Below are 26,527 nucleotides of genomic sequence, written 5' to 3'. Positions count from 1 at the left end.
CATCATTTTGATTTGATTTTGCTGGTCGATTGAGTTGAAGGATTCAGAGGTTCTGACCTTTCTCTACACGTCAGTGGAATAGTAGAGGGTGTTTCGCTTGAGTTCGCTGATGGAGACTGGGGGATGCTGCAGGTAGTACAAGAGAACCTGGACCTGTGAGAAAGCAAAGTGTCAGTGCCAATTCCCTGCACACTGACACACTCACACTGATCACACTCGCCCACTAACACAATCAGCCTGACACACTCACAGACACACCCAATCACTCACAGACACACCCACTCACTCACACTGACAAACTCACACCAACACACTCACCCGTTCACTCACACTCACTGATCACACGTACCTGCGCCATGACTTCGTGAGACCAGATATCGGAGACGATGTTGGCGTGGGTTTTGTGTTCGGTTTCTGATGGGCGAAGCAGTGTTGGACCGAACACTGTTGCCAGGTTGTGAATGGACATTTTATTGACAGATTCCTTCTCCGCAACCCTAAAGAAAAAGCAAAATTATCAACACCCAGCACACGTTTAATCCCCTGCCAACAACAAGTGAGTGATCCTCACCCTGAATAAACAGTGACTCTGTACAGTTACACAGTGAGTGATCCTCACCCTGCTGAATAAACAGTGACTCTGTACAGTTACAGTGAGTGATCCTCACCCTGAATAAACAGCGACTCTGTACAGTTACACAGTGAGTGATCCTCACCCTGCTGAATAAACAGTGACTCTGTACAGTTACAGTGAGTGATCCTCACCCTGAATAAACAGCGACTCTGTACAGTTACACAGTGAGTGATCCTCACCCTGAATAAACAGTGACTCTGTACAGTTACACAGTGAGTGATCCTCACCCTGCTGAATAAACAGTGGCTCTGTACAGTTACACAGTGGGTGACCCTCACCCTGAATAAACAGTGACTCTGTACAGTTACACAGTGAGTGATCCTCACCCTGCTGAATAAACAGTGACTCTGTACAGTTACAGTGAATGATCCTCACCCTGCTGAATAAACAGTGACTCTGTACAGTTACACAGTGAGTGATCCTCACCCTGAATAAACAGTGACTCTGTCCAGTTACACAGTGAGTGATCCTCACCCTGAATAAACAGTGACTCTGTACAGTTACACAGTGAGTGATCCTCACCCTGCTGAATAAACAGTGACTCTGTACAGTTACACAGTGAGTGATCCTCATCACGAATAAACAGTGACTCTGTACAGTTACACAGTGAGTGATCCTCAGCACGAATAAACAGTGACTCTGTACAGTTACACAGTGAGTGATCCTCACCCTGAATAAACAGTGACTGTACAGTTACACAGTGAGTGATCCTCACCCTGAATAAACAGTGACTCTGTACAGTTACACAGTGAGTGATCCTCACCCTGAATAAACAGTGACTCTGTACAGTTACACAGTGAGTGATCCTCATCACGAATAAACAGTGACTCTGTACAGTTACACAGTGAGTGATCCTCACCCTGCTGAATAAACAGTGACTCTGTACAGTTACACAGTGAGTGATCCTCACCCTGCTGAATAAACAGTGACTCTGTACAGTTCCACAGTGAGTGATCCTCACCCTGCTGAATAAACAGTGACTCTGTACAGTTACACAGTGAGTGATCCTCACCCTGAATAAACAGTGACTCTGTACAGTTACACAGTGAGTGATCCTTACCCTGAATAAACAGTGACTTTGTACAATTACACAGTGAGTGATCCTCACCCTGAATAAACAGAGACTCTGTACAGTTACACAGTGAGTGATCCTCATCACGAATAAACAGTGACTCTGTACAGTTACACAGTGAGTGATCATCACCCTGCTGAATAAACAGTGACTCTGTACAGTTACACAGTGAGTGATCCTCACCCTGAATAAACAGTGACTCTGTACAGTTACACAATGAGTGATCCTCACCCTGCTGAATAAACAGTGACTCTGTACAGTTACACAGTGAGTGACCCTCACCCTGCTGGATAAACAGTGACTCTGTACAGTTACACAGTGAGTGATCCTCACCCTGAATAAACAGTCACTCTGTACAGTTACACAGTGAGTGACCCTCACCCTGAATAAACAGTGACTGTACAGTTACACAGTGAGTAATCCTCACCCTGCTGAATAAACAGTGACTCTGTACAGTTACACAGTGAGTAATCCTCACCCTGCTGAATAAACAGTGACTGGACAGTTACACAGTGAGTGATCCTCACCCTGAATAAACAGTGACTCTGTACAGTTACACAGTGAGTGATCCTCATCCTGCTGAATAAACAGTGACTCTGTACAGTTACACAATGAGTGATCCTCACCCTGCTGAATAAACAGTGACTCTGTACAGTTACACAGTGAGTGATCCTCACCCTGAATAAACAGTGACTCTGTACAGTTACACAGTGAGTGATCCTCACCCTGAATAAACAGTGACTCTGTACAGTTACACAGTGAGTGATCCTCACCCTGCTGAATAAACAGTGGCTCTGTACAGTTACACAGTGGGTGACCCTCACCCTGAATAAACAGTGACTCTGTACAGTTACACAGTGAGTGATCCTCACCCTGCTGAATAAACAGTGACTCTGTACAGTTACAGTGAATGATCCTCACCCTGCTGAATAAACAGTGGCTCTGTACAGTTACACAGTGGGTGACCCTCACCCTGAATAAACAGTGACTGTACAGTTACACAGTGAGTGACCCTCACCCTGCTGAATAAACAGTGACTCTGTACAGTTACACAGTGAGTGATCCTCATCACGAATAAACAGTGACTCTGTACAGTTACACAGTGAGTGATCCTCAGCACGAATAAACAGTGACTCTGTACAGTTACACAGTGAGTGATCCTCACCCTGAATAAACAGTGACTGTACAGTTACACAGTGAGTGATCCTCACCCTGAATAAACAGTGACTCTGTACAGTTACACAGTGAGTGATCCTCACCCTGAATAAACAGTGACTCTGTACAGTTACACAGTGAGTGATTATCATCACGAATAAACAGTGACTCTGTACAGTTACACAGTGAGTGATCCTCACCCTGCTGAATAAACAGTGACTCTGTACAGTTACACAGTGAGTGATCCTCACCCTGCTGAATAAACAGTGACTCTGTACAGTTCCACAGTGAGTGATCCTCACCCTGCTGAATAAACAGTGACTCTGTACAGTTACACAGTGAGTGATCCTCACCCTGAATAAACAGTGACTCTGTACAGTTACACAGTGAGTGATCCTTACCCTGAATAAACAGTGACTTTGTACAATTACACAGTGAGTGATCCTCACCCTGAATAAACAGAGACTCTGTACAGTTACACAGTGAGTGATCCTCATCACGAATAAACAGTGACTCTGTACAGTTACACAGTGAGTGATCATCACCCTGCTGAATAAACAGTGACTCTGTACAGTTACACAGTGAGTGATCCTCACCCTGAATAAACAGTGGCTCTGTACAGTTACACAATGAGTGATCCTCACCCTGCTGAATAAACAGTGACTCTGTACAGTTACACAGTGAGTGACCCTCACCCTGCTGGATAAACAGTGACTCTGTACAGTTACACAGTGAGTGACCCTCACCCTGAATAAACAGTGACTGTACAGTTACACAGTGAGTGATCCTCACCCTGAATAAACAGTGACTCTGTACAGTTACACAATGAGTGATCCTCACCCTGCTGAATAAACAGAGACTCTGTACAGTTACACAGTGAGTGATCCTCACCCTGAATAAACAGTGACTCTGTACAGTTACACAGTGAGTGATCCTCACCCTGAATAAACAGTGACTCTGTACAGTTACACAATGAGTGATCCTCACCCTGCTGAATAAACAGTGACTCTGTACAGTTACACAGTGAGTGATCCTCACCCTGAATAAACAGTGACTCTGTACAGTTACACAGTGAGTAATCCTCACCCTGAATAAACAGTGACTCTGTACAGTTACACAGTGAGTGATCCCCACCCTGAATAAACAGTGACTCTGTACAATTACACAGTGAGTGACCCTCACCCTGCTGAATAAACAGTGACTCAGTAGTTACACAGTGAGTGATCCTCACCCTGCTGAATAAGCAGTGACTCTGTACAGTTACACAGTGAGTGACCCTCACCCTGCTGAATAAACAGTGACTCAGTAGTTACACAGTGAGTGATCCTCACCCTGCTGAATAAACAGTGACTCTGTACAGTTACAGTGAGTGATCCTCACCCTGCTGAATAAGCAGTGACTCTGTACAGTTACACAGTGAGTGATCCTCACCCTGCTGAATAAACAGTGACTCTGTACAGTTACAGTGAGTGACCCTCACCCTGCTGAATAAACAGTGACTCTGTACAGTTACACAGTGAGTGATCCTCACCCTGCTGAATAAACAGTGACTCTGTACAGTTACACAGTGAGTGATCCTCACTCTGCTGAATAAACAGTGACTCTGTACAGTTACACAGTGAGTGACCCTCACCCTGCTGAATAAGCAGTGACTCTGTACAGTTACACAGTGAGTGACCCTCACCCTGCTGAATAAGCAGTGACTCTGTACAGTTACACAGTGAGTGATCCTGATCATCGAGTCCTTAAACTTTGCCACCAACAGCAGCACCAACTTAACCTTAAACTTCTCAAAATTCCACCAGGAAAGGATCTGGCCCCGGTGCCTTGTCGGTCTACATTCTCCCCATCGCCACCTGTGCTTCTTCCACCCCCACTGGCTCCTCCAATCCAACCTCTCCTCTCCTATTTCAGATGATGTGGAGATGCCGGCGTTGGACTGGGGTGAGCACAGTAAGAAGTCTTACAACATCAGGTTAAAGTCCAACAGGTTTGTTTCAAACACTAGCTTTCGGAGCACGGCTCCTTCCTCAGGTGAAGGAGGAGAAATGCTCCAAAAGCTCGTGTTTGAAACAAACCTGTTGGACTTTAACCTGGTGTTGTAAGACTTCTTACTGAGCTCCTATTTCAGGGCACTCCAATCACGAGAAAACCCCCCTCATTTGCGACTCACCTCTGGAGGCTCTGATTTATACAAATCCCTGTCAAACTTTGCCCACCTGCTCCGGGGCCACCACCCGCTCTCCCATCCCAGACCTGAACAATCTCTATCACGCCGCCTGCCAGCGGTGCTGACCCGCCAACAAGCGGCTGGCCCTCTTCCCATTCTCATACACAACTCCCCTCGCCCGCCTCAGGTACCAAGCCAACACCAGCTAACCAGCACCAGCTAACCAGCACCAGCTAACCAGCACCAGCTAACCAGCACCACCTAACCAGCACCACCTAACCAGCACCACCTAACCAACACCACCTAACCAAAATCGGCTAACCAGCACCAGCTAACCAGCACCACCTAACCAACACCCCCTAACCAACACCCCCTAACCAACACCCCCTAACCAACACCCCCTAACCAACACCACCTAACCAACACCACCTAACCAACACCACCTAACCAACACCACCTAACCAACACCACCTAACCAACACCACCTAACCAACACCACCTAACCAACACCACCTAACCAGCACCAGCTAACCAGCACCAGCTAGCCAGCACCAGCTAACCAACACCAGCTAACCAACACCAGCTAGCCAGCAACAGCTAACCAGCACCACCTAACCAACACCAGCTAACCTGCACCACCTAACGAGCACCAGCTAGCCAACACCACCTAACCAGCACCACCTAACCAGCACCACATAACCAGCACCAGCTAACCAACACCAGCAAACCAACGCCACCTAACCAACGCCACCTAACCAACGCCAGCTAGCCAGCGCCACCTAACCAACACCACCTAACCAGTACCACCTAACCAGCACCAGCTAGCCAGCACCAGCTAACCAGCACCAGCTAACCAACACCAGCTAACCAGCACCAGCTAACCAGCACCACCTAACCAACACCACCTAACCTACTCTAGCTAGCCAACACCAGCTAGCCAGCACCAGCTAACCAACACCAGCTAACCAACACCACCTAACCAGCACCACCTAGCCAGCAACAGCTAACCAGCACCACCTAACTAACACCACCTAACCAGCACCACCTAACCAACTCTAGCTAGCCAACACCAGCTAACCAACACCAGCTAACCAACATCAGCTAGCCAACACCACCTAGCCAGCACCAGCTAACCAACATCAGCTAGCCAACACCACCTAGCCAGCACCAGCTAACCAGCACCACCTAACCAACACCAGCTAACCAACACCAGCTAACCAGCACCAGCTAACCAGCACCAGCTAACCAACACCACCTAGCCAGCAACAGCTAACCAGCACCACCTAACTAACACCACCTAACCAGCACCACCTAACCAACTCTAGCTAGCCAACACCAGCTAACCAACACCAGCTAACCAACATCAGCTAACCAACACCACCTAGCCAGCACCAGCTAACCAACACCAGCTAACCAACATCAGCTAGCCAACACCACCTAGCCAGCAACAGCTAACCAGCACCACCTAACCAACACCAGCTAACCAACACCAGCTAACCAACACCAGCTAACCAGCACCAGCTAACCAGCACTAGCTAACCAGCACCAGCTAACCAGCACCACCTAACCAGCACCACCTAACCAACACCAGCTAACCAACACCACCTAACCAACACCACCTAACCAACACCACCTAACCAGCACCACCTAACCAGCAACAGCTAACCAGCACCAGCTAACCAACACCACCTAACCAGCACCACCTAACCAGCACCACCTAACCAGCACCACCTAACCAGCACCAGCTAGCCAACACCAGCTAACCAGCACCAGCTAACCAGCACCAGCTAACCAACACCACCTAACCAACACCAGCTAGCCAGCACCAGCTAACCAGCACCACCTAACCAATACCACCTAACCAACACCAGCTAATCAACACCACCTAACCAGCACCAGCTAACCAACACCCGCTAACCAACACCACCTAACCAACACCACCTAACCAACACCAGCTAACCAACACCACCTAACCAACACCAGCTAACCAACACCAGCTAACCAACACCAGCTAACCAACACCAGCTAACCAGCACTGGCTAACCAACACTGGCTAACCAGCAACAGCTAACCAGCACCACCTAATCAACAACAGCTAACCAGCACTGGCTAACTAACAACAGCTAACCAACACCGGCTAACCAGCACCACCTAACCAACAACAGCTAACCAGCACCAGCTAACCAGTACCAGCTAACCAACAACAGTTAACCAGCACCGGCTAACCAACACCGGTTAACCAGCACTGGCTAACCAACAACAGCTAACCAGCATCAGCTAACCAGCATCAGCTAACCAGCACTGGATAACCAACAACAGCTAACCAGCACCAGCTAACCAGCACCAGCTAACCAGCACCAGCTAACCAGCACCAGCTAACCAGCACCAGCTAACCAACACCACCTAACCAACACCACTCCTTTACCGGGGTAAGAGTCTCACCCACCCACACCTTGTGCAAAGTCATTATTTCTTTCTGATGCCTCTGAAAATGCTTGGGTGGAAAGCCGCTCAAACTCCTCGCCATCACTTCGACCAGCTTACCCACCGGAATGGACACGGCCCCCTCGGCAAGCTTGCACCCATCTTTCCTCTCACTGATCTCACAACCAAACGTGCCGGGGACTATTGCTCACCCCCTTCTTCCCCTGATTCTTCTTCTGAAACTTTAATATCCTACGACTTCTTCACACTTTCCAAAACCTAATCATCCAAAATTGTCCCCAAAAACCTGGGTATAAGAGGGTCAAAAAACAGCTGCTCTAGCAGGAGCCACCCAACGTGTGGCCTCCACCTACATGTCACCACCAGACGTCACCCTGTAGAGACGTTTAAGAGAGAGGACATTTCAAGAACAACCTGAAACTCTGTCTATCTGGTCAATGGATTCTGCTCAATACGACAGCATTTAGAAAACTGCTGTTCAACTTAAAAACTCATAGCAGACTGCAAAACCTGTATCAAACTGCAAAGCTACATACAGACCTGGCTGCTCCCATCAATTACATCCCACTATGATGTTCTATCACCTGCTTAGCTAAGACTGCACACAATCTCTCATAAATTATCTACTCTGGAGGGCATTTCCAGCAATGGAAGAGGCAGCACAGTGACGCAGTGGGTTAGCCCTGTAGCCTGATGGCGCCGAGGTCCCAGGTTCAATCCCGGCTCTGGGTCACTGTCCGTGTCCCAGTAACCCCGTGTCTGCGTGGGTTTCACCCCCACAACCCAAACGATATGCAGGGGAGGTGGATTGGCCCTTAATTGGAAAAAATGAATTGGGTACTCTAAATTAAAAAATAATAATAGCGATGGAATTTACAGTTCAGGAGGCGGCCATTCTGTCCATCGAGTCTGTACCGACCCTTGGAAAGTGCACCCTATCTTGGCCGCCACCCCATCCCGTAACCCAGTAACCTGACCTAATCATAACAATGTTGTATTAGGCATCTCTCTGTATCAAGTAAATGGTTAAAATTAATAATGACCTCATCTTTTAGGACATTTAAAAAAAAAAGTATTTTTATTAAGGTTTTGCGCAGAATTTTTCATAATAAAACAGTAGTAACCATAATAACAAAACAAACTAGAGTGAACATTAACATTGTTCAAAAAGAGAATATGCAATAATTAAATAGACATTATCCCACGCGACCCAGTCTCCCCACACCATCCCAATGAAGCACTCACCCACAGCACCCCCCCCCCCTACAGATTGCTGCTGCTGCCATTTTTAATTTTCCCCGAGAAAGTCGACGAACGGCTGCCACCTCCGAGAGAGCCCTAGCGTAGACCCTCTTCAGGCAAACTGTATTTTCTCGAGGCTGAGAAACCCAGCCATGTCGGTAACCAGGTCTCTACACTCGGGTGCTTCGAGTCCGATTTTAGGACCTCTTAATGACAGCTTTAGCAGGCACACAGTCTGGATACCTTCTCACTGCGACAAATATATACCTTAACCCAGGGGCTTTAAAAACCCTTACTGCATAAAATACAACATATATAACCATTTCTTACATTCATCAAAACCAAACCCAAACTAAGCGACCGTGAGCTGGTTATTGCTGAGTGTGAGCAGGTTATTGCTGAGTGTCTGTGAGCAGGTTATTGCTGAGTGTCTGTGAGCAGGTTATTGCTGAGTGTCTGTGAGCAGGTTATTGCTGAGTGTCTGTGAGCAGGTTATTGCTGAGTGTCTGTGAGCAGGTTATTGCTGAGTGTCTGTGAGCAGGTTATTGCAGAGTGTCTGTGAGCAGGTTATTGCTGAGTGTCTGTGAGCAGGTTATTGCTGAGTGTCTGTGAGCAGGTTATTGCTGAGTGTCTGTGAGCAGGTTATTGCTGAGTGTCTGTGAGCAGGTTATTGCTGAGTGTCTGTGAGCAGGTTATTGCTGAGTGTCTGTGAGCAGGTTATTGCTGAGTGTCTGTGAGCAGGTTATTGCTGAGTGTCTGTGAGCAGGTTATTGCTGAGTGTCCGTGAGCCGGTTATTGCTGAGCGTCCGTGAGTAGGTTATTGCTGAGCGTCTGTGAGCAGGTTATTGCTGAGTGTCTGTGAGCAGGTTATTGCTGAGTGTCTGTGAGCAGGTTATTGCTGAGTGTCTGTGAGCAGGTTATTGCTGAGTGTCTGTGAGCAGGTTATTGTTGAGTGTCTGTGAGCAGGTTATTGCTGAGTGTCTGTGAGCAGGTTATTGCTGAGTGTCTGTGAGCAGGTTATTGCTGAGTGTCCGTGAGCAGGTTATTGCTGAGTGTCTGTGAGCAGGTTATTGCTGAGTGTCTGTGAGCAGGGTATTGCTGAGTGTCTGTGAGCAGGTTATTGCTGAGTGTGAGCAGGTTATTGCTGAGTGTCTGTGAGCAGGTTATTGCTGAGTGTCTGTGAGCAGGTTATTACTGAGTGTCTGTGAGCAGGTTATTGCTGAGTGTCTGTGAGCAGGTTATTGCTGAGTGTCTGTGAGCAGGTTATTGCTGAGTATCTGTGAGCAGGTTATTGCTGAGTGTCTGTGAGCAGGTTATTGCTGAGTGTCTGTGAGCAGGTTATTGCTGAGTGTCTGTGAGCAGGTTATTGCTGAGTGTCTGTGAGCAGGTTATTACTGAGTGTCTGTGAGCAGGTTATTGCTGAGTGTCTGTGAGCAGGTTATTGCTGAGTGTCTGTGAGCAGGTTATTGCTGAGTGTCCGTGAGCAGGTTATTGCTGAGTGTCTGTGAGCAGGTTATTGCTGAGTATCTGTGAGCAGGTTATTGCTGAGTGTCTGTGAGCAGGTTATTGCTGAGTGTCTGTGAGCAGGTTATTGCTGAGTGTCTGTGAGCAGGTTATTGCTGAGTGTCTGTGAGCAGGTTATTGCTGAGTGTCTGTGAGCAGGTTATTGCTGAGTGTCTGTGAGCAGGTTATTGCTGAGTGTCTGTGAGCAGGTTATTGCTGAGTGTGAGCAGGTTATTGCTGAGTGTCTGTGAGCAGGTTATTGCTGAGTGTGAGCAGGTTATTGCTGAGTGTCTGTGAGCAGGTTATTGCTGAGTGTGAGCAGGTTATTGCTGAGTGTCTGTGAGCAGGTTATTGCTGAGTGTCTGTGAGCAGGTTATTGCTGAGTGTCTGTGAGCAGGTTATTGCTGAGTGTCTGTGAGCAGGTTATTGCTGAGTGTCTGTGAGCAGGTTATTGCTGAGTGTCTGTGAGCAGGTTATTGCTGAGTGTGAGCAGGTTATTGCTGAGTGTCTGTGAGCAGGTTATTGCTGAGTGTCTGTGAGCAGGTTATTGCTGAGTGTCTGTGAGCAGGTTATTGCTGAGTGTCTGTGAGCAGGTTATTGCTGAGTGTCTGTGAGCAGGTTATTGCTGAGTGTCTGTGAGCAGGTTATTGCTGAGTGTCTGTGAGCAGGTTATTGCTGAGTGTCTGTGAGCAGGTTATTGCTGAGTGTCTGTGAGCAGGTTATTGCTGAGTGTCCGTGAGCAGGTTATTGCTGAGTGTCTGTGAGCAGGTTATTGCTGAGTGTCTGTGAGCAGGTTATTGCTGAGTGTCCGTGAGCAGGTTATTGCTGAGTGTGAGCAGGTTATTGCTGAGTGTCTGTGAGCAGGTTATTGCTGAGTGTCTGTGAGCAGGTTATTACTGAGTGTCTGTGAGCAGGTTATTGCTGAGTGTCTGTGAGCAGGTTATTGCTGAGTGTCTGTGAGCAGGTTATTGCTGAGTGTCTGTGAGCAGGTTATTGCTGAGTGTCTGTGAGCAGGTTATTGCTGAGTGTCTGTGAGCAGGTTATTGCTGAGTGTCTGTGAGCAGGTTATTGCTGAGTGTGAGCAGGTTATTGCTGAGTGTCTGTGAGCAGGTTATTGCTGAGTGTCTGTGAGCAGGTTATTGCTGAGTGTCTGTGAGCAGGTTATTGCTGAGTGTCAGTGAGCAGGTTATTGCTGAGTGTCTGTGAGCAGGTTATTGCTGAGTGTCTGTGAGCAGGGTATTGCTGAGTGTCTGTGAGCAGGTTATTGCTGAGTGTCTGTGAGCAGGTTATTGCTGAGTGTGAGCAGGTTATTGCTGAGTGTCTGTGAGCAGGTTATTACTGAGTGTCTGTGAGCAGGTTATTGCTGAGTGTCTGTGAGCAGGTTATTGCTGAGTGTCTGTGAGCAGGTTATTGCTGAGTGTCTGTGAGCAGGTTATTGCTGAGTGTGAGCAGGTTATTGCTGAGTGTCTGTGAGCAGGTTATTGCTGAGTGTGAGCAGGTTATTGCTGAGTGTCTGTGAGCAGGTTATTGCTGAGTGTCTGTGAGCAGGTTATTGCTGAGTGTCCGTGAGCAGGTTATTGCTGAGTGTCTGTGAGCAGGTTATTGCTGAGTGTCTGTGAGCAGGTTATTGCTGAGTGTGAGCAGGTTATTGCTGAGTGTCTGTGAGCAGGTTATTGCTGAGTGTCTGTGAGCAGGTTATTGCTGAGTGTCTGTGAGCAGGTTATTGCTGAGTGTCTGTGAGCAGGTTATTGCTGAGTGTCCGTGAGCAGGTTATTGCTGAGTGTCTGTGAGCAGGTTATTGCTGAGTGTGAGCAGGTTATTGCTGAGTGTCTGTGAGCAGGTTATTGCTGAGTGTGAGCAGGTTATTGCTGAGTGTCTGTGAGCAGGTTATTGCTGAGTGTCTGTGCGCAGGTTATTGCTGAGTGTGAGCAGGTTATTGCTGAGTGTCTGTGAGCATGTTATTGCTGAGTGTCTGTGAGCAGGTTATTGCTGAGTGTCTGTGAGCAGGTTATTGCTCAGTGTCTGTGAGCAGGTTATTGCTCAGTGTCTGTGAGCAGGTTATTGCTGAGTGTCCGTGAACAGGTTATTGCTGAGTGTCTGTGAGCAGGTTATTGCTGAGTGTCTGTGAGCAGGTTATTGCTGAGTGTCTGTGAGCAGGTTATTGCTGAGTGTCTGTGAGCAGGTTATTGCTGAGTGTCTGTGAGCAGGTTATTGCTGAGTGTCTGTGAGCAGGTTATTGCTGAGTGTGAGCAGGTTATTGCTGAGTGTCTGTGAGCAGGTTATTGCTGAGTGTCTGTGAGCAGGTTATTGCTGAGTGTCTGTGAGCAGGTTATTGCTGAGTGTCTGTGAGCAGGTTATTGCTGAGTGTCCGTGAGCAGGTTATTGCTGAGTGTGAGCAGGTTATTGCTGAGTGTCTGTGAGCAGGTTATTGCTGAGTGTCTGTGAGCAGGTTATTACTGAGTGTCTGTGAGCAGGTTATTGCTGAGTGTCTGTGAGCAGGTTATTGCTGAGTGTCTGTGAGCAGGTTATTGCTGAGTGTCTGTGAGCAGGTTATTGCTGAGTGTCTGTGAGCAGGTTATTGCTGAGTGTCTGTGAGCAGGTTATTGCTGAGTGTGAGCAGGTTATTGCTGAGTGTCTGTGAGCAGGTTATTGCTGAGTGTCTGTGAGCAGGTTATTGCTGAGTGTCTGTGAGCAGGTTATTGCTGAGTGTCAGTGAGCAGGTTATTGCTGAGTGTCTGTGAGCAGGTTATTGCTGAGTGTCTGTGAGCAGGGTATTGCTGAGTGTCTGTGAGCAGGTTATTGCTGAGTGTCTGTGAGCAGGTTATTGCTGAGTGTGAGCAGGTTATTGCTGAGTGTCTGTGAGCTGGTTATTACTGAGTGTCTGTGAGCAGGTTATTGCTGAGTGTCTGTGAGCAGGTTATTGCTGAGTGTCTGTGAGCAGGTTATTGCTGAGTGTCTGTGAGCAGGTTATTGCTGAGTGTGAGCAGGTTATTGCTGAGTGTCTGTGAGCAGGTTATTGCTGAGTGTGAGCAGGTTATTGCTGAGTGTCTGTGAGCAGGTTATTGCTGAGTGTCTGTGAGCAGGTTATTGCTGAGTGTCCGTGAGCAGGTTATTGCTGAGTGTCTGTGAGCAGGTTATTGCTGAGTGTCTGTGAGCAGGTTATTGCTGAGTGTGAGCAGGTTATTGCTGAGTGTCTGTGAGCAGGTTATTGCTGAGTGTCTGTGAGCAGGTTATTGCTGAGTGTCTGTGAGCAGGTTATTGCTGAGTGTCTGTGAGCAGGTTATTGCTGAGTGTCCGTGAGCAGGTTATTGCTGAGTGTCTGTGAGCAGGTTATTGCTGAGTGTCTGTGAGCAGGTTATTGCTGAGTGTCTGTGAGCAGGTTATTACTGAGTGTCTGTGAGCAGGTTATTGCTGAGTGTCTGTGAGCAGGTTATTGCTGAGTGTCTGTGAGCAGGTTATTGCTGAGTGTCTGTGAGCAGGTTATTGCTGAGTGTCTGTGAGCAGGTTATTGCTGAGTGTCTGTGAGCAGGTTATTGCTGAGTGTCTGTGAGCAGGTTATTGCTGAGTGTGAGCAGGTTATTGCTGAGTGTCTGTGAGCAGGTTATTGCTGAGTGTCTGTGAGCAGGTTATTGCTGAGTGTCTGTGAGCAGGTTATTGCTGAGTGTCAGTGAGCAGGTTATTGCTGAGTGTCTGTGAGCAGGTTATTGCTGAGTGTCTGTGAGCAGGGTATTGCTGAGTGTCTGTGAGCAGGTTATTGCTGAGTGTCTGTGAGCAGGTTATTGCTGAGTGTGAGCAGGTTATTGCTGAGTGTCTGTGAGCAGGTTATTACTGAGTGTCTGTGAGCAGGTTATTGCTGAGTGTCTGTGAGCAGGTTATTGCTGAGTGTCTGTGAGCAGGTTATTGCTGAGTGTCTGTGAGCAGGTTATTGCTGAGTGTGAGCAGGTTATTGCTGAGTGTCTGTGAGCAGGTTATTGCTGAGTGTGAGCAGGTTATTGCTGAGTGTCTGTGAGCAGGTTATTGCTGAGTGTCTGTGAGCAGGTTATTGCTGAGTGTCCGTGAGCAGGTTATTGCTGAGTGTCTGTGAGCAGGTTATTGCTGAGTGTCTGTGAGCAGGTTATTGCTGAGTGTCTGTGAGCAGGTTATTGCTGAGTGTGAGCAGGTTATTGCTGAGTGTCTGTGAGCAGGTTATTGCTGAGTGTCTGTGAGCAGGTTATTGCTGAGTGTCTGTGAGCAGGTTATTGCTGAGTGTCTGTGAGCAGGTTATTGCTGAGTGTCCGTGAGCAGGTTATTGCTGAGTGTCTGTGAGCAGGTTATTGCTGAGTGTGAGCAGGTTATTGCTGAGTGTCTGTGAGCAGGTTATTGCTGAGTGTGAGCAGGTTATTGCTGAGTGTCTGTGAGCAGGTTATTGCTGAGTGTCTGTGCGCAGGTTATTGCTGAGTGTGAGCAGGTTATTGCTGAGTGTCTGTGAGCAGGTTATTGCTGAGTGTCTGTGAGCAGGTTATTGCTGAGTGTCTGTGAGCAGGTTATTGCTCAGTGTCTGTGAGCAGGTTATTGCTCAGTGTCTGTGAGCAGGTTATTGCTGAGTGTCCGTGAACAGGTTATTGCTGAGTGTCTGTGAGCAGGTTATTGCTGAGTGTCTGTGAGCAGGTTATTGCTGAGTGTCTGTGAGCAGGTTATTGCTGAGTGTCTGTGAGCAGGTTATTGCTGAGTGTCTGTGAGCAGGTTATTGCTGAGTGTCTGTGAGCAGGTTATTGCTGAGTGTGAGCAGGTTATTGCTGAGTGTCTGTGAGCAGGTTATTGCTGAGTGTCTGTGAGCAGGTTATTGCTGAGTGTCTGTGAGCAGGTTATTGCTGAGTGTCTGAGCAGGTTATTGCTGAGTGTCTGTGAGCAGGTTATTGCTGAGTGTCTGTGAGCAGGTTATTGCTGAGTGTCTGTGAGCAGGTTATTGCTGAGTGTCTGTGAGCAGGTTATTGCTGAGTGTCTGTGAGCAGGTTATTGCTGAGTGTCTGTGAGCTGGTTATTGCTGAGTGTGAGCAGGTTATTGCTGAGTGTCTGTGAGCAGGTTATTGCTGAGTGTCCGTGAGCAGGTTATTGCTGAGTGTGAGCAGGTTATTGCTGAGTGTCTGTGAGCAGGTTATTGCTGAGTGTCTGTGAGCAGGTTATTGCTGAGTGTCTGTGAGCAGGTTATTGCTGAGTGTCTGTGAGCAGGTTATTGCTGAGTGTCTGTGAGCAGGTTATTGCTGAGTGTCTGTGAGCAGGTTATTGCTGAGTGTCCGTGAGCAGGTTATTGCTGAGTGTCTGTGAGCAGGTTATTGCTGAGTGTCCGTGAGCAGGTTATTGCTGAGTGTGAGCAGGTTATTGCTGAGTGTCTGTGAGCAGGTTATTGCTGAGTGTCTGTGAGCAGGTTATTACTGAGTGTCTGTGAGCAGGTTATTGCTGAGTGTCTGTGAGCAGGTTATTGCTGAGTGTCCGTGAGCAGGCTATTGCTGAGTGTCTGTGAGCAGGTTATTGCTGAGTGTGAGCAGGTTATTGCTGAGTGTCTGTGAGCAGGTTATTGCTGAGTGTCTGTGAGCAGGTTACTGCTGAGTGTCTGTGAGCAGGTTACTGCTGAGTGTCTGTGAGCAGGTTATTGCTGAGTGTCTGTGAGCAGGTTATTGCTGAGTGTGAGCAGGTTATTGCTGAGTGTGAGCAGGTTATTGCTGAGTGTCTGTGAGCAGGTTATTGCTGAGTGTCTGTGAGCAGGTTATTGCTGAGTGTCTGTGAGCAGGTTATTGCTGAGTGTCTGTGAGCAGGTTATTGCTGAGTGTCTGTGAGCAGGTTATTGCTGAGCGTCCGTGAGCAGGTTATTGCTGAGTGTCTGTGAGCAGGTTATTGCTGAGTGTCTGTGAGCAGGTTATTGCTGAGTGTCTGTGAGCAGGTTATTGCTGAGTGTGAGCAGGTTATTGCTGAGTGTCTGTGAGCAGGTTATTGCTGAGTGTGAGCAGGTTATTGCTGAGTGTCTGTGAGCAGGTTATTGCTGAGTGTCTGTGAGCAGGTTATTGCTGAGTGTCTGTGAGCAGGTTATTGCTGAGTGTCTGTGAGCAGGTTATTGCTGAGTGTCTGTGAGCAGGTTATTGCTGAGCGTCCGTGAGCAGGTTATTGCTGAGTGTCTGTGAGCAGGTTATTGCTGAGTGTCTGTGAGCAGGTTATTGCTGAGTGTCTGTGAGCAGGTTATTGCTGAGTGTCTGTGAGCAGGTTATTGCTGAGTGTCTGTGAGCAGGTTATTGCTGAGTGTCTGTGAGCAGGTTATTGCTGAGTGTCTGTGAGCAGGTTATTGCTCAGTGTCTGTGAGCAGGTTATTGCTGAGTGTCTGTGAGCAGGTTATTGCTGAGTGTCTGTGAGCAGGTTATTGCTCAGTGTCTGTGAGCAGGTTATTGCTGAGTGTCCGTGAACAGGTTATTGCTGAGTGTCTGTGAGCAGGTTATTGCTGAGTGTCTGTGAGCAGGTTATTGCTGAGTGTCTGTGAGCAGGTTATTGCTGAGTGTCTGTGAGCAGGTTATTGCTGAGTGTCTGTGAGCAGGTTATTGCTGAGTGTCTGTGAGCAGGTTATTGCTGAGTAAGTGCCGCTTGATAACACTGTTGATTTCCTCCCATCACTTTGCTGATGATGGAGAGCAGACTGATCGGGCGGTAATTGACTGGGTTGTATTTGTCTTGCTTTTAGCAACAGGACCTGACTGGATAATTCCCCACATCACTGGGCTGATGCCACATTATTAGTGTTCATTTTATATTGGTGACCCCCCCCAGGGCTGATATTTAGCAAAGTGGAAACTTCGCTAAACTATCAAACACTTACGTTAATGGCCTATGCCAGGTCACACCCACCCAGGGTAGACTGAGTGGGAGATGGTGGGGTACCCGAGGGTGCGGGTCTGGTACGGCAGGGATGGGTGGGTGTTCGAGTATGTCTAGGCGTGAGCTGAATACTTCTCGTTGTTGATCAAACCCACTCTGCCCCCTGCTCAATCCCGAGTCACCGTGAGGGAGGATAACGGAGGGAACGGGGTGGGGGCTTTAGGATTCCGTACCTTTTCAGATGATCCAGCAGGAAGAGGAGGGTGTTGAGATTGGGGTCAGGCAGTGACCGCAGCAGGTGCAACATACAATTCTCCTTGGCTGCAGGGTCAGACAGTGCTGGCAAAGAGAGAGAGACAACAGTTACCATAGCAACAGGCCTTGGCCACTAACCTCTACAAGGCCAAGCTGGGTCAGCCGGGAGCACAGCCTCTGTCCAACAGCTAGTACTGGTGATATATTCAACTGCAGCAACATCATTGCCAATCCGGCCCCACACACATCATTAGGGGCAGGAGCCCATCCCAGGGCAGTGGGATTGAAATCAGGGCTGGGCCCAGCTGGTGTGAGCAAGCTGATCACTCACTCCATCTGCTTGGGCATCAGTCATGGTTTTGACTCTGACATTTACTGGAATTCATGACAGACATTCCCAATCCACAGAGGCTCAAAGTATATCCCAGGGACTTAGAACAGAAAGAGGGTTAACACTCCGGGTCACCACTGAGGGAGCGCCGCACTGTCAGAGGGTCAGTACTGAGGGAGTGCTGCACTGTCAGAGGGTCAGTACTGAGGGAGTGCTGCACTGTCAGAGGGTCAGTACTGAGGGAGTGCTGCACTGTCAGAGGGTCAGTACAGAGGGAGTGCTGCACTGTCAGAGGGTCAGTACTAAGGGAGCGCCGCACTGTCAGAGGGTCAGTACTGAGGGAGTGCCGCACTGTGAGAGGGTCAGTACTGAGGGAGTGCCGCACTGTCAGAGGGTCAGTACTGAGGGAGTGCTGCACTGTCAGAGGGTCAGTACTGAGGGAGTGCCGCACTGTCAGAGGGTCAGTACTGAGGGAGTGCCGCACTGTCAGAGGGTCAGTACTGAGGGAGTGCCGCACTGTCAGAGGGTCAGTACTGAGGGAGTGCTGCACTGTCAGAGGGTCAGCACTGAGGGAGTGCCGCACTGTCAGAGGGTCAGTACTGAGGGAGTGCCGCACTGTCAGAGGGTCAGTACTGAGGGAGTTCTGCACTGTCAGAGGGTCAGTACTGAGGGAGTGCTGCACTGTCAGAGGGTCAGTACTGAGGGAGTGCTGCACTGTCAGAGGGTCAGTACTGAGGCAGTGCCGCACTGTCAGAGTGTCAGTACTGAGGGAGTGCCGCACTGTCAGAGTGCCAGTACTGAGGGAGTGCCGCACTGTCAGAGGGTCAGTACTGAGGGGGTGCCGCACTGTCAGAGGGTCAGTACTGAGGGAGTGCCGCACTGTCAGAGGGTCAGTACTGAGGGAGTGCCGCACTGTCAGAGGGTCAGTACTGAGGGAGTGCCGCACTGTCAGAGGGTGAGTACTGAGGGAGTGCCGCACTGTCAGAGGGTCAGTACTGAGGGAGTGCCGCACTGTCAGAGGGTCAGTACTGAGGGAGTGCCGCACTGTCAGAGGGTCAGTACTGAGGGAGTGCCGCACTGTCAGAGGGTCAGTACTGAGGGAGTGCTGCCTCCGTGGACGTATCCAGTTACTTTGCTGGTAGTGTCCTATTTGCTGGTGTGTTTCCCCCATTCTACCTGTGATCACCTCCAAAGAAATTCATTGTCTGTAAAACATTTTGGGACTTGGCGAATGTTGCTGCAGAAACAGAGCCTACGGACAACGGGAAGGACACGGACAACGGGAAGGACACGGACATCGGGAAGGATTCGGACATCGGGAAGGACACGGACATCGGGAAGGACACGGACATCGGGTAGGACACGGACATCGGGTAGGACACGGACAACGGGAAGCACACGGACATCGGGAAGGACACGGACATCGGGAAGAACACGGACATCGGGAAGCACAGGGACCAGAGGAAGGACACGGACATCGGGAAGGACACGGACATCGGGAAGGACACGGACATCGGGAAAGACACGCACCAGAGGAAGGACACGACAAGAGGGAACAACACGAACAACGGGAAGGAGATGGACAACGGGAACAAAACGAAAAACGGGAAGGACACGGACAACGGGAAGCACACGGACAACGGGAACAACACAAACAACGGGAAGGACACGGACAACGGGAAGGACACGGACATCGGGAACGACACGGACAACGGGAACGACACGGACAACGGGAAGGACACGGACAACGGGAAGGACACGGACAACGGGAAGGACACGGACAATGGGAAGGACACGGACAACGGGAAGGACACGGATATCGGGAAGGAGACGGACAACGGGAAGGACACGGACAAGAGGAAGGACACGGACAACGGGAAGGACACGGACATCGGGAAGGAGACGGACAACGGGAAGGACACGGACAACGGGAAGAACACGGACAACGGGAAGAACACGGACATCGGGAAGGACACGGACATCGGGAAGGACACGGACCAGAGGAAGGACACGGACCAGAGGAAGGACACGGACATCGGGAAGGAGACGGACAATGGGAAGGACACGGACAACGGGAAGGAGACGGAAATCGGGAAGGATACGGACAACGGGAAGCACACGGACATCGGGAAGGACACGGACATCGGGAAGGACACGGACATCGGGAAGGACACCGACAACGGGAAGGACACCGACAACGGGAAGGACACGGACAAGAGGAAGCACACGGACAACGGGAAGGACACGGACAACGGGAAGGACACGGACAACGGGAAGCACACGGACAAGGGGAAGGACACGGACAACGGGAAGGACACGGACAACGGGAAGCACACGGACAACAGGAAGGACACGGACAACGGGAAGGACACGGACAACGGGAAGCACACGGACAAGGGGAAGGACACGGACAACGGGAAGGACACGGACAACGGGAAGCACACGGACAACTGGAAGGACACGGACAACGGGAAGGACACGGACAACGGGAAGGACACGGACATCGGGAATGACACGGACAAGGGGAAGGACACGGACATCGGGAATGACACGGACAAGAGGAAGGACACGGACAACGGGAAGGACACGGACAACGGGAAGGACACGGACACGGGAAGCACACGGAGAAGAGGAAGGACACGGACAACGGGAAGGACACGGACAACGGGAACAACACAAACAACGGGAAGGACACGGACAACGGGAAGGACACGGACATCGGGAACGACACGGACAACGGGAAGGACACGGACAACGGGAAGGACACGGACAACGGGAACGACACGGACAACGGGAAGGACACGGACAACGGGAAGGACACGGGCAACGGGAAGGACACGGACAACGGGAAGGACACGGATATCGGGAAGGAGACGGACAACGGGAAGGAGACGGACAAGAGGAAGGACACGGACAACAGGAAGGACACGGACATCGGGAAGGAGACGGACAACGGGAAGGACACGGACAACGGGAAGAACACGGACATCGGGAAGGACACGGACATCGGGAAGGACACGGACCAGAGGAAGGACACGGACCAGAGGAAGGACACGGACATCGGGAAGGAGACGGACAATGGGAAGGACACGGACAACGGGAAGGAGACGGAAATCGGGAAGGATACGGACAACGGGAAGCACACGGACATCGGGAAGGACACGGACATCGGGAAGGACACGGACATCGGGAAGGACACCGACAACGGGAAGGACACCGACAACGGGAAGGACACGGACAAGAGGAAGCACACGGACAACGGGAAGGACACGGACAACGGGAAGCACACGGACAAGGGGAAGGACACGGACAACGGGAAGGACACGGACAACGGGAAGCACACGGACAACAGGAAGGACACGGACAACGGGAAGGACACGGACAACGGGAAGCACACGGACAAGGGGAAGGACACGGACAACGGGAAGGACACGGACAACGGGAAGCACACGGACAACTGGAAGGACACGGACAACGGGAAGGACACGGACATCGGGAATGACACGGACAAGGGGAAGGACACGGACATCGGGAATGACACGGACAAGAGGAAGGACACGGACAACGGGAAGGACACGGACAACGGGAAGGACACGGACACGGGAAGCACACGGAGAAGAGGAAGGACACGGACAACGGGAAGGACACGGACAACGGGAAGGACACGGACAACGGGAAGGACACGGACAACGGGAAGGAGACGGCCAACGGGAATGACACGGACAACGGGAAGCACACGGACAACGGGAAGGACACGGACAAGGGGAAGGACACGGACATCGGGAATGACACGGACAAGAGGAAGGACACGGACAACGGGAAGGACACGGACAACGGGAAGGAGATGGACACGGGAAGCACACGGAGAAGAGGAAGGACACGGACAACGGGAAGGACACGGACAACGGGAAGGAGACGGCCAACGGGAAGGAGACGGCCAACGGGAAGCACACGGACAACGGGAAGGACACAGACAAGGGGAAGGACACGGACATCGGGAATGACAGGACAAGAGGAAGGACACGGACAACGGGAAGGACACGGACAACGGGAAGGAGACGGACACGGGAAGCACACGGAGAAGAGGAAGGACAACGGGAAGGACACGGACAACGGGAAGGAGACGGCCAACGGAAGGACACGGACAACGGGAAGCACACGGACAACGGGAAGGACACGGACAACGGGAAGGACACGGACAAGAGGAAGCACATGGACAACGGGAAGGACACGGACAACGGGAATGACACGGACAACGGGAAGGACACGGACAACGGGAAGCACACGGATAACGGGAAGCACAGGGACACGGGAAGCACACGGACAACGGGATGCACACGGACAAGACGAAGGACACGGACAACGGGAAGCACACGGACAAGAGGAAGGACACGGACAACGGGAAGGACACGGACAAGAGGAAAGACACGGACAACGGGAAGGATACGGACAAGAGGAAGGACACGGACAACGGGAAGCACACGGATAACGGGAAGCACAGGGACACGGGAAGCACACGGACATGGGAAGCATACGGACAACGGGAAGGACACGGACACGGGAAGCACACGGACAACGGGAAGCACAGGGACACGGGAAGCACACGGACACGGGAAGCACACGGACAACGGGAAGGACACGGACAAGGGGAAGCACACGGACAACGGGAAGCACACGGACAACGGGAAGCACACGGACAAGGGGAAGGACACGGACATCGGGAATGACACGGACAACGGGAAGCACACGGACACGGGAAGCACACGGACAAGGGGAAGGACACGGACAACGGGAAGGACACGGACAACGGGAAGCACACGGACAACGGGAAGGAGACGGACAACGGGAAGGACACGGACAACGGGAAGGAGACGGACAAGAGGAAGGACACGGACAACGGGAAGGACACGGACAACGGGAAGCACACGGACAAGAGGAAGGACACGGACAACGGGAAGGACACGGACAACGGGAAGCACACGGACAACGGGAAGCACACGGACAACGGTGAAGGACACGGACAACGGTGAAGGACACGGACAACGGGAAGCACACGGACAACGGGAAGGACACGGACAAGAGGAAGGACACGGACAACGGGAAGGACACGGACAAGAGGAAGGACACGGACAACGGGAAGGACACGGACATCGGGAATGACACGGACAACGGGAAGCACACGGACACGGGAAGCACACGGACACGGGAAGCACACGGACAAGGGGAAGGACACGGACAACGGGAAGCACACGGACAACGGGAAGCACACGGACAACGGGAAGCACACGGACAAGAGGAAGGACACAGACAACGGGAAGGAGACGGACAAGAGGAAGGACACGGACAACGGGAAGGAGACGGACAAGAGGAAGGACACGGACAAGAGGAAGGACACGGACAACGGGAAGGACACGGACAACGGGAAGCACACGGACAACGGGAAGCACACGGACAACGGGAAGGACACGGACAAGAGGAAGGACACGGACATCGGGAAGGACACGGACAACGGTGAAGGACACGGACAACGGGAAGGACACGGACAACGGGAAGCACACGGACAATGGGAAGGACACGGACAAGAGGAAGGACACGGACAACGGGAAGGACATGGACAACGGGAAGGACACGGACCAGAGGAAGGACATGGACAACGGGAAGCACACGGACAACGGGAAGGAAACGGACACAGGAAGCACACGGAGAAGAGGAAGGACACGGACAATGGGAAGCACACGGACAACGGGAAGCACAGGGACACGGGAAGCACACGGACACGGGAAGCACACGGACAAGGGGAAGCACACGGACAAGGGGAAGCACACGGACAACGGGAAGGACACGGACAACGGGATGGACACGGACAACGGGAAGCACACGGACACAGGAAGCACACAGAGAAGAGGAAGGACACGGACAACGGGAAGGAGACGGACAAGAGGAAGGACACGGACAACGGGAAGGACACGGGCAACGGGAAGGACACGGACAAGAGGAAGGACACGGACAACGGGAAGGACACGGACAACGGGAAGCACACGGACGACGGGAAGGAGACGGACAAGAGGAAGGACACGGACAACGGGAAGGGGAAGGACACGGACAACGGGAAGGAGACGGACAAGAGGAAGGACACGGACAACGGGAAGGACACAGACAATGGGAAGCACACGGACAACGAGAAGGACACGGACAACGGGAAGGACACGGACAACGGGAAGGACTCGGACAATGGGAAGGACACGGACAATGGGAAGGACTCGGACAACGGGAAGGACACGGACAACGGGAAGGACTCGGACAACGGGAAGGACACGGACAACGGGAAGGACTCGGACAATAGTGCGCTGTGGTGGTGTCGCTGTGGTCTTGCAATGTGACTCACCAATTCCTTCCACGAATGCTGGATAGAGTCGGTCAGTGAGAAGTGGTTGTGGTAACTCCCGGAAATACAGTTTCAGTGTTCCGGCAATGGCGTTAATGTCCATGTCACTTAACATCACCAAAACATCCTTCGTATCTGAAAGGACAGAATCAGAGACAGTCAGACTGTGTCTCAGGGAATCAGTCAGACTGTGACTCAGGGAATCAGTCAGACTGTGTCTCAGGGAATCAGTCAGACTGTGTCCCAGGGAATCAGTTAGACTGTGTCCCAGGGAATCAGTCAGACTGTGACTCAGGGAATCAGTCAGACTGTGTCTCAGGGAATCAGTCAGACTGTGTCCCAGGGAATCAGTCAGACTGTGTCCCAGGGAATCAGTCAGACTGTGTCCCAGGGAATCAGTCAGACTGTGTCTCAGGGAATCAGTCAGACTGTGTCCCAGGGAATCAGTCAGACTGTGTCCCAGGGAATCAGTCAGACTGTGTCCCAGGGAATCAGTCAGACTGTGTCCCAGGGAATCAGTCAGACTGTGTCCCAGGGAATCAGTCAGACCGTGTCCCAGGGAATCAGTCAGACCGTGTCCCAGGGAATCAGTCAGACTGTGTCTCAGGGAATCAGTCAGACTGTGTCCCAGGGAATCAGTCAGACCGTTTGTCAGGGAATCAGTCAGACTGTGTCCCAGGGAATCAGTCAGACTGTGTCCCAGGGAATCAGTCAGACTGTGACTCAGGGAATCAGTCAGACTGTGTCCCAGGGAATCAGTCAGACTGTGTCCCAGGGAATCAGTCAGACCGTTTGTCAGGGAATCAGTCAGACTGTGTCCCAGGGAATCAGTCAGACTGTGACTCAGGGAATCAGTCAGACTGTGTCCCAGGGAATCAGTCAGACTGTGTCCCAGGGAATCAGTCAGACTGTGACTCAGGGAATCAGTCAGACTGTGTCTCAGGGAATCAGTCAGACTGTGTCCCAGGGAATCAGTCAGACTGTGTCCCAGTGAATCAGTCAGACTGTGTCCCAGGGAATCAGTCAGACTGTGACTCAGGGAATCAGTCAGACTGTGTCCCAGGGAATCAGTCAGACTGTGTCCCAGGGAATCAGTCAGACTGTGTCTCAGGGAATCAGTCAGACTGTGTCCCAGGGAATCAGTCAGACTGTGTCCCAGGGAATCATTCAGACTGTGTCCCAGGGAATCAGTCAGACTGTGTCCCAGGGAATCAGTTAGACTGTGTCCCAGGGAATCAGTCAGACTGTGTCCCAGGGAATCAGTCAGACTGTGTCCCAGGGAATCAGTCAGACCGTGTCCCAGGGAATCAGTCAGACTGTGTCTCAGGGAATCAGTCAGACTGTGTCCCAGGGAATCAGTCAGACTGTGTCCCAGGGAATCAGTCAGACTGTGTCTCAGGGAATCGGTCAGACTGTGTCCCAGGGAATCAGTTAGACTGTGTCCCAGGGAATCAGTCAGACTGTGACTCAGGGAATCGGTCAGACTGTGTCCCAGGGAATCGGTCAGACTGTGTCCCAGGGAATCAGTCAGACTGTGTCCCAGGGAATCAGTCAGACCGTGTCCCAGGGAATCAGTCAGACTGTGGGAACTTTCTCCCTGTGGTAAATATCAAGATAGTGATATTGGCAACTCCGGGTGTGTTAGTACCCCCAGCATTCAGTGCATAGATAGGGAGGAGCCCCTCTCTCCAGCTAGTGTGAGAGGGGGACTCAGCTCAAGGAATGGGGTCTCCCATGTGAGCATTACTTTTTTAAAATAAATTTAGAGGACCCAATTCATTTTTTCCAATTAAGGGGCAATTTAGCGTGCCCAATTCACCTACCTGCACATCTTTGGGTTGTGGGAGTGAGACCCACGCAGAGACGGGGAGAATGTGCAAACTCCACACGGACTGACCCAGAGCTGGGATTGTACCTGGAACCTGGGCGCCGTGAGGCTGCAGGACTAATCACTACGCCATCGTGCTGCTCCCACGTGAGCATTAGTAACCCAAAACTCCATCTGTGCAACACCAACCCTCCCCCGGTTAATGGGTTATTCTGGGTGTGGAGCGGAATTTTACACAATTGTGTCAGGAATGAAGATGAGCCTTTCACTCACTCGTGTCGAAGGCAGATTTCAGTGTTTGGATATCTGTGGCTACTCCAGAGATCCGATATATTCCCACTTCCTCAATTCCACGTTTTTCCAACTCCTCGATGCACTGACGGACAATGTATGGAACCTTCGAACGTTCCCGCCTAAACCAAGACAAACACTGATCAAAATAGCAACATATCCTTGACTCTAGTCAGTTACAGGGAGCACGTCGTTCAGTTACAGAGAGGGCTGGCCGGTCAGTTACAGGGAGGGCTGGCCGGTCAGTTACAGGAGGGGGGAGGATGGTCAGTTACAGGGGGCCGGTCAGTTACAGGGAGGGGGGGGGCAGTGAGTTACTGGGGGGGGGGGGGGGGGGGGGAGGATGGTCAGTTTACAGAGGGCCGGTCAGGTACAGGGG

General features: G+C 51.1%; 1 protein-coding gene across 1 annotated transcript; it reads right to left on the bottom strand.

Moving 5' to 3' along the window:
- Positions 1-26,316, bottom strand: LOC119960965 (active breakpoint cluster region-related protein-like; the record flags this gene model as incomplete). Its single annotated transcript, XM_038788517.1, has 5 exons — positions 1-153; positions 350-497; positions 17,292-17,397; positions 24,030-24,164; positions 26,131-26,316. Coding segments are annotated over 5 exons (665 nt in total), but the record flags the coding sequence as incomplete, so codon positions are not given.
- Between the last annotated feature and the right edge of the window lie 211 nt (positions 26,317-26,527).

Source organism: Scyliorhinus canicula, unplaced genomic scaffold (assembly GCF_902713615.1).
Source record: "Scyliorhinus canicula unplaced genomic scaffold, sScyCan1.1, whole genome shotgun sequence".
NCBI lineage: Eukaryota > Metazoa > Chordata > Chondrichthyes > Carcharhiniformes > Scyliorhinidae > Scyliorhinus > Scyliorhinus canicula.
The sequence above is the reverse complement of the archived record's forward strand: the minus strand, read 5'-3'. Positions and strand labels throughout refer to the sequence as shown.